Source organism: Phyllopteryx taeniolatus, chromosome 1, assembly GCF_024500385.1.
Source record: "Phyllopteryx taeniolatus isolate TA_2022b chromosome 1, UOR_Ptae_1.2, whole genome shotgun sequence".
NCBI lineage: Eukaryota > Metazoa > Chordata > Actinopteri > Syngnathiformes > Syngnathidae > Phyllopteryx > Phyllopteryx taeniolatus.
The window spans coordinates 722,698-731,383 of NC_084502.1; the positions used below are offsets into that span (position 1 = coordinate 722,698).

Here is an 8,686-nt window from a genome sequence, read left to right on the forward strand (position 1 = left end):
GGGTCTGGACCCCCCCCCCCCCCCCCCCCACACACACACAATATGTCTCCTTTAACATTATCTTAACCCGAAAAGAAAACATTTGTGTGTTTTCTTGCGACTTTGGCGTGTGCGTCTCTGAAAAAGTGAAGCGGTAACTTACGCTTTGTGGTGGTGCAGCGTGTGGGCGTGGTGGTTGTTGGCGGCGTTACTCCTGTGCAGGCGCTCCAGGCGCTCCTTCTCCTTCTCCACAAAGTTGGTGTTGGTTCCGGTGCTGGTGGACGCCGTTCGGCTCAGACGGCTGTGCCCCCGCGGCTGCTCCCGGGGGGGAATGGGAGGCGGCGGCGGTGGAGGGGCCGGCGCGGGGACCTGCGAGGCGGGGGCCGCAGCGGGAAGGTGGACCGTGGAGTTGCTATTGTAGTGATGGTGCTGGTGGTTGTGGCTGACGTTGAGTGGGATGGAGGTGGGAGGCTTGTTGCGGTGGAGATGGTGGTTCTTGCTGGGAACGGAGGAGAAGTGAGTGGGAGGCGGCGGCGGGGGAGGAGGAGGAAGACGAGGCTCCGCAGGAGGTGCGGGGGGAGGCGGTGCGGCGGGCTCACGGACCAAGCGCAGGTCCTTGTTCTCCTGGCTGAGGCGGTCTAGCTGGACCTCCAGCTCATCAATGCGCCGCCTCTGCGTTTCCAGAAGCTTCTGCTGGCTTTCGATGATGTTGTTGAGTTCAAGGAGGTACTCCACCGCACGATTCGGACTTTCCGGGCTGCCCTGGCCTGGGCCTTGATTAGCATCCATGGCTAACAACTAGATTAGACCTATGTGAGGCCACGAGCAAGAGAAGCTAAAAAAAAGTGACTTCCTACTTGAAGTGGTCAAAACATCTAAAATAAAAACAACTACCCGACTACCAGCTAACTAAGCCCCGCCCTCCCCCCCACTGGAAAAAGTGGGGGGGAGAGGAGCACTTGTTCTTCAAGGTCGGATATGAAGATCAAGATGGATCTGGGACTTTCTGCCGCTGATCGGAAGGCTTGGCGGACTTGTGGAGCATTCCCACTTCAGTCAGGACTCCCCGGTGGCCTTCACATCTGCAATGAAGGAATACTCGAGAGCCATAATGGAGGAAAGACAGGACAGAATCAAGCACTGAAGGAGTTTACTCCAAGTCGAGGTTTGATCAATCAGTCACTTGTATTCGCTTTGTCAACGCCAGCAAGAAGTTCAGAGTGGCCATCTTTTGACACGTCATCAAAATCAGATGTCATTTTCCCGTCAGTGTCCTGTTCAAAGACAACTTCCCCCCACCAAAACAAAAAACAAGATGACTACGCAGCCACTTCCCACATGGGGAGATCCTGGAAAACAATTGGAGAGAGAGTCTTTTCAATCCTTTATCTTCTCACAAGGAGAAACGCTCAGCGTGTTCCTTGGCAAGTTCACCAGCACCGCGCCTCATCCCACAATTGCCGCAGGTGGACGGTCGTCCGGTGTCGTGTCCAGGTTTCTCACTGCGGATCCTTCTTGGCGGCGTGCACCCGTTCCATGAAAGACAAGTGAAGAACGTAAAAGAGATGAGGACCGCGGGAATCGGAATCATCACAAACATCACACCCTTCATCCTTTTTCTTGTCTAATCCGTCACTCTCAAAACATGTCGAGACAGAAACTGTTTCAGTACCATATGGCTAAGGCGACAATCACAATTGTAACAATTAAAGCCGCATGCTTAATGATGAACGTTCTTCTCCAAATGATCGGCAAACTTGGACGCCAATCTCCGCCCACATGACATGGCATAGGCAAAAACAGTCACTGCTTCTGATTGGGAATCATTCATATCGGGCGAATTCCCTAGCAGGATTTTGCCAAAGCGCAACTGGAACGCGCCCAAAATAGCTGACTTCCTTTGCAATTCAGGGCTCGAGACTTTTTCGTGCGTACTGTTATGATAGACATGTTGTCTAAATTCACGTCAATCGGTGAAACTGGCATCAGGGGCTGATTTTTTTCAACTTTCCCGATGGCGCTACTTTCTGCTGAATCCTCGAAATGATGATCAAACCTTCATGCTATGCTCTGCCAACATACAAAACAAACAAACCAACTCCAAGATTGCAAAGAATAGAAAAAAAACGGGCAAAATGTTAGTTTATGTGAAGCGACTCGGTTCACAGGCTCCCTAGCCTCGAATGAAAATGCTCCATGTAAACACTTCAATCAGAATAAACAGGCAAAGGGATGGAATATTCCTTTTATCGAATTAGACGTACATTTTTGTTGGGTAAAGCGTGAATCGGAACGGTGTCGGGCTGCGCGTGCTCTGTCTTGGCGTAAATGCGTGGTGATGTCATCGTTTACGCACTTGACAACATGGCGGCTTTCTAGCAGAGCCGGTCTGTGAATCACATCTTGTTTTTCACGACTTGTAACTTGCTTTTTTCCAGCTGTTGCTTTAATAAAAGCATCAAAACAATCGCATCTATTGGGCTTAATTAACAGTTGACTGACTCCTCCATCTTGATAAGTCATCAATCTTCATACGACACGCCTGTAAAATGGCTCTTCCAATTAAATGTGTCACATGTATACACCAGATTGAAATTGATCATCTCACATGTAAAAAGTTGACCAGAGATCTTCAATCGGAATGACAACAAGTCTGCAGGTAAACCCGGTTTAGGATAGCCGCTCCCGAACGCGAGAATTCCCTAGTAGGAGTTCGTCAAAACACGAGGCTAGGAATTTGCTCAAAATGGCTGCTTCAAACAAAAATGGCTGACTTCCTGTTCAAATTAGAGCATGGATTTTTTAGGCTTGCTCGTGCCTCCCGTTGTGCTCGACATGCCCGCTGAATTTCATGTCGGTCTGTGCAACTGGTGATTTCTTTCGACTTTCCAGGAGGTGCTCCTCAGTGGGCCGTGTTAGGAACTTCTAAAATGCATCCATTTTTTGGGAGCATGTTGAGGTCCCCCTGAAAGGAAATTCATCGGTCGAAAGTCGGGATGGGCGAGTACCGATACCAGGTATTGTATCGGGCCGATACCGACCTTATCTCAAGGTATCGGGTACCCGTGAAGGCTGCCGATACCAGCAAAAAAAATTGACATCGAGTAAGTCCTGCTGGCCAGTAGTTGGCGCTACACTGCGGCCGTTTGACACATCGGCGAATCATCACGTGTGTCACAAAGAAAAGAACGTTTCTTCACAATTATCTGTCATTGTGTTCATTTATGCACCAAAAAGTACTCGTGGTATTGGTACTCGGTACTCAAGGGTGAATACTCGTAGACCGGAGCCCCGCTATTTGCGAGGGATAGGGACCAGGGCGGACCCCGCGAATAGCTAAAATCCACAGATAATCGACGGCTATTAATTGGATTGAAGAAAAAAAAAACACAAAGAAAAGAGAAGACAAAAAGAAAAGAAAATTGGAAAAAAAAAACTGAAAATAATTGAAAAATATCCGTGAATATGCGGGGGTCCACTGTACTGGTATCGCTATGAAAAAAAAGTGCTAGCGAGCATCCGTAGTGGGAAGTACCGAGTCCGTGAGGGCCGAGAACAAACCGACGGTGCAGTGAAGAGACTGACCTCCCAGGCACAAGCTGTCATCTGCTGACCTCAACCTCAGCCGGACTTCGGGAAACCGAGTCAGGCAAAACCACTTCCTGTATACACGCTCGCGAGCGATCCTTTGTGGCTTTTCTCTGCTGGTGAGCGCACACCGTGTTCTTCTCCACGTGCACGCGCACGTAGGTGGTTGGCGAGGGCGCGCGCACAGTCGTGCAGCAACTGCAAAATGTCGCATGCTCGAGTACACGCGACGACGAAGATTATTGATGATGCTCACGTGCTGCTGCGTCCTTCCCGATGGTCTTCAAGTCTGCTGCTCTTCCTCACACATCATCATCATCATCATCATCATCATCATTCCTCTGCGCCGCCGCTGCAGTGCTGACAAAAAAAAAAAAAAAAAAAGCTTTCCTCTTCCTCCTCCTCCAGCGCGCTGATGGAGAGGAGTGCGAGGAGGAGGAGGAGGTGCTGACTCCAGACAGGATGCCAGCTGGGAAGCACAGCACAGGACGCGCGCTCGCGCTAGGCGAAGGAGTGAGCGTCGCGCACGCGCATTGCGGACGAGCGCGAACGTGCCATTGATGATGTAAATCGGAACACACAATTAAGTTGCTGTCATGGCCGGAACGTTTTTATTTTTATTATTTTTTTTTTTACTGTACTGACAGTTGGCACCATGAAAAAAAATCATTGTAGCCAATCCAAAGCCTTTGCGGTTTAGCACGGGTCCTCAAACCTTTCACACCCTAGTGTCACCCAAAAAATAAAATATAAATGCTTAGCTCTGCAAATACTTCCATCATGAGCGACACTAGAGCAATAGTATAGTAGGCCTACGTGTTCATAAAAATGACATCAATTGGCTAAAAATGATTCAGTTTAAATGTGTTGCACTTTGAAGTTGAATAAAAGTTGTACCTAAATAAATGTTTTTTAAAAGATTTCTTAAAAATCAAATGTAAATGTGTTAAAGTCCAACGTTAAATACAACTGAACTGTACTTAGGCAGTGATTCTTTCACATCCCACTCAAGTATCACACTTTGACAATCACTGATATAGAGAGACCAGCTTTATTTTTAAAATAGTTTTCCTCTTCCCACATGCTTTGTCACAAAATGTCTAAATTTAACACACCACAGAGAAGAGTGTTTTCAAAAAGCCGGTCAAATTTGAATGAATAAAAAAATGTATCGCGGCAGAGTGCCAACTCACGCCACAAAGTAGACGCCCCGGCCTGTATATGTCATCGGACTAGGTTTCAAAAATCTGGCTGGCTGAGATGGGGGAAAAAGGGTTTGAAACAGCGGCACGGTGGCCGACTGGTTAGAGCGTCAGCCTCACAGTTCTGAGGACCCGGGTTCACCTGTGTGGAGTTTGCATGTTCTCCCCGTGCCTGCGTGGGTTTTCTCCGGGCACTCCGGTTTCCTCCCACATCCCAAAAACATGCATGAATTGGAGACTCTAAATTGCCCGTAGGCATGACTGTGAGTGCGAATGGTTGTTTGTTCCTATGTGCCCTGCGATTGGCTGGCAACCAGTTCAGGGTGTACCCCGCCTCCTGCCCGATGACAGCTGGGATAGGCTCCAGCACGCCCGCGACTCTAGTGAGGAGAAGCGGCTCAGAAAATGGATGGATGGATGGGTTTGAAACAAAAGATGAAAATGACATTAGTGGCGCATTCAAAATTATGAAAACACACTTCTAAACACATTTTTATGTCTTTGAACACAGCCATAAAAATGCTAGTATAAACTGCAGGGCTGCAACTAACGGTTATTTTATTAATCTGTCTGTCATTTATTTTTCCGATGAATTGACGAATCGGATTAAAAACTTTGTTTAAAATTTCCATTCCTTGATTCAAAAGCAGGACATTCTTTTATATTGACAGTACAGAAAATGCATGAACTGAAATGGAATATGATTCAGTTACTGGTTTGGTCCTTAACATCCGTCAGAAAATGAGCAAAAATGCTTGATCTATGGGTTTTCCAAAGTCAAAGCAGATGTTTACAAATTTCTTTTTTGGATTAAACACAAAGATAATCAGTCTGCTTTCATGGAGGACTACAGAAATGAGAGATTATTTTCTGTTGCACCTCTACTGTACACATCTGTTAAAATGTTTCTTTAAGAGGCGGGGCCTCTTGGGGGTGATGTGTGACAGCGGCGAGTCTGCGTGTGAGTGTCTGGGCGCGAGCTTTGGCCTACAGCAGCTCTTGCGGGAGTGTGCTCATTGTGTTTATGGGTTTTACGCTTCTTCCGGTGTTCAATAAACATTTGAAAAGTGCAGTGGCAACGGTGGCTCTCCTTTCCCACGAACTAGGGCATTAAAAATAAGAATTATACTGTAAAACCACATAAAAAAAAAAAGATCCCCTAAAAGTCTACGTAATAGAGGGGCCGCAAATGATGAACTGCAATTTAGCAGTGAAACACTGTCATGGAAAAGACAGGACGACAACAATCAACTTGGGGTTCTCCAATCGCAGTCCAGGGACCCCTGGTGGTCCGGGAGCTGTCACTACGATGTTAATGTAATATTATAAAAAAAAAAAAAAAAAAAAAAAAAAAAGTTCATATCTACATATGAGGACTGGCCTGCCAATAAAAGAAAGCCAGTTTCTCCCCCTGCCTTAGCTTTGGGTCAACTTAAGGCTCTGATATGATTGTGACATGGAAAAAAAAAAGATCGGACATGCGTCATGAGTCCATTTTGGGAAAAATAGTTGCTAAAGGTCAGAAAGGTTTTTCTGTTGTTGTTTTTTTCAAACTTGCTCCACTCTGCTCGCAGCCAGTGCAAACAGCTGGTGACAAAGGATAAATGCTCAATTAAACTCAAATTATATTGTTGTTATTTACCCTTCTGTTGTACGGACAAAGACATACAAATGTATTTAAATGATTATTATTAGTAATTCCCATGACATATAGGGGTACACGTGGTAGTTCGGATTATGAGGGGGTCCTTGGAAACTGCAACTGGTCCCTGGACTCAAAAAGTTAGAGGGCTCCTGAAATAGAGAATAAAACTTCAGTCGATATTGCGCGAATGTTGAGCAGTTGATGCTGTGCTAAAATACTGAAGAATTCATGGAAATGTTGAAATGTACAAAAATGAGAACCGAAGCTATTTACGAGTTTAACAGTCACGATGCTAACAAATCGCAAGATGGCCACCTGTTGGCGTCTGGTTGGTTGGCGAAGCGATTGTCCCAATACTTTTGACCCTGGCTTACTGCAGTTCTCTGTGTGACGCAATAAACACACATAAATGCTGCTTGAATTGTAAATAAGATCAAGTAAAAATAATTACTGACAGCATCAGATGGATTGGAATGGCATGTCATTACTGTTTCTGGCGCGGCGCATGCAAATGTAACCGATATGTAGATAGACGTCTCTATATTGATATACGTGTGTGTGTGTGTGTGTGTGTGTGTGTGTGTGTGTGTGGAGGAGAAAGACTCACTGGTGATGCTGATGAAGATGATTCATCTCAGCAGGCGGCGCTCCTCTGCGGTGTGCCCACCTCCATGATGGTGAGGAGGAAGAAGATGCCCGCCATCGTCATGCTCGTCAGCTCACAGCGGGCGCCCCCCGAGATCCTCTCGCGACGGAAGAGGCGTCACTCTGCCCGCAGACAGATGCTGATGCTGATAAAAATATCAATAATGATTACAGTTACAATAAACAATTGTAGTAACAATACAAATATGTATTATCTGTAATAACAATAATAATTAATATGATGTGTTTTATCATCATTCTCATCATCATCATCATTGTTAAGAAGTTCCAATTGGAAATATTAGCGGAATGAAGAGCCCGAAAGGGTGATCAGAGTGAGCGCTGACCTCATTTAGCTTCTCTGTGACTTCTGTCTTCAAGCTGCGTGCGTCCCCTTCATTTCCTTGACACCTCCTCTTCCTCCTTACACGCACACACACACTCACACACACACATTCTGTATTCAGACATATGTATGTACATACAGTACATATGGACATATACTGTACCTGTACAGATGCGCAGTTATAAAAGGCCCAACTACAGAAGCAGGAGTGACAATAGAATATATATATATATATATATATAAAACAGTTATATAAACTGCCTGCGTGGAGTTTGCATGTTCTCCCCGTGCCTGCACGCATGACTTTTCTCCGGGCACTCCGGTTTCCTCCCACATATCAAAAACATGCATGCTAGGTTAATTGACGACTCTAAATTGCCCGCAGGTGTGGATGTGAGTGTGAATGGTTGTTTGTTTCTATGTGCCCTGCGATTGGCTGTTAACCGCTTCGGGGGTGTACCCCGCCTATCACCCAAAAGATAGCTAGGATAGGCTCCAGCAGCCCGCGACCCGTGTGAGAAGAACCCGAATGGAAGATGAATGAATGAAAAAAAAATGACTGTGCAAAGTCTTAAATCATATCAGAAACCACCCCTGTATACCGCGTATTTGACACACGCGTGTGTGTGATTCATGCATCACATTGTGCGTGTGCGTGCTGAAGGTCTATGGAATCAATCAGATTCCCCGTTTGTGTGCTGGAGAAAGAAAAAAGATGAGTACACGACACTCAGCCACACGATGGCAGGAAAACTCTGTCCTGGGTTGGGGAAAGAAGAACTGAACAGTCTGCATCTGAAGGATGCTGTTTCTTTGGCTTTTTGATTCTTTTTTGCAACAAGTATTCATAAAGAAGGAACAGAACGTCAACTTTAATGAAGCAAAAACTGGGAAAAAAAGCAAAAAAACAAGAGAGCTGTCTTGAGTACAAAACCTTTTCAGCTTTCAAATTGTCTCACAACCGTAGAACTCTTACTTTGAGCCTGCAAAATAACATTTACTTTGATCTTTAAAATGGTCTCACAGCCACAAGACTCTTACTTCAATCTTTCAAATTGTCTCATAGATGCAAGACTTGTCAGTGTCGATCTTTCAAATGATCTCACGGCGTAAGATTCTTACTTTGAATCAGCCTTCAAACTGTCTCATGGCTGTAAGATTCTTACTTTGATCCTCCAAAAGGATTCTTAGAGCCTTTCAAACAAGTCTTACTTTGTAAACCTTTAAATTGTGGTATGGCTGTAAAACTCTTACTTTGATCTGTTATAAAGATTCTATTTA

General features: G+C 45.5%; 1 protein-coding gene across 4 annotated transcripts in view; it reads right to left on the bottom strand.

Annotated features, from left to right (window-relative positions):
- LOC133479524 (IQ motif and SEC7 domain-containing protein 1-like) overlaps positions 1-6,095 on the bottom strand; it is a 78,317-nt gene extending 72,222 nt beyond the window's left edge. The window contains exons 1-2 of one of the 4 annotated variants that reach the window (XM_061776923.1): positions 3,824-6,095; positions 143-1,490 (exon numbers count right to left, since the gene is read on the bottom strand). In XM_061776923.1, the coding sequence (XP_061632907.1) occupies positions 143-768 (626 nt within the window). In that variant the 5' untranslated portion in view covers positions 769-1,490; positions 3,824-6,095. Of the gene's footprint in view, positions 1-142; positions 1,494-3,564 lie in introns of all 4 variants that reach the window. The other 3 variants (XM_061776765.1, XM_061776840.1, XM_061776684.1) reach the window with 3 other exon arrangements.
- Positions 6,096-8,686: the final 2,591 nt, after the last annotated feature.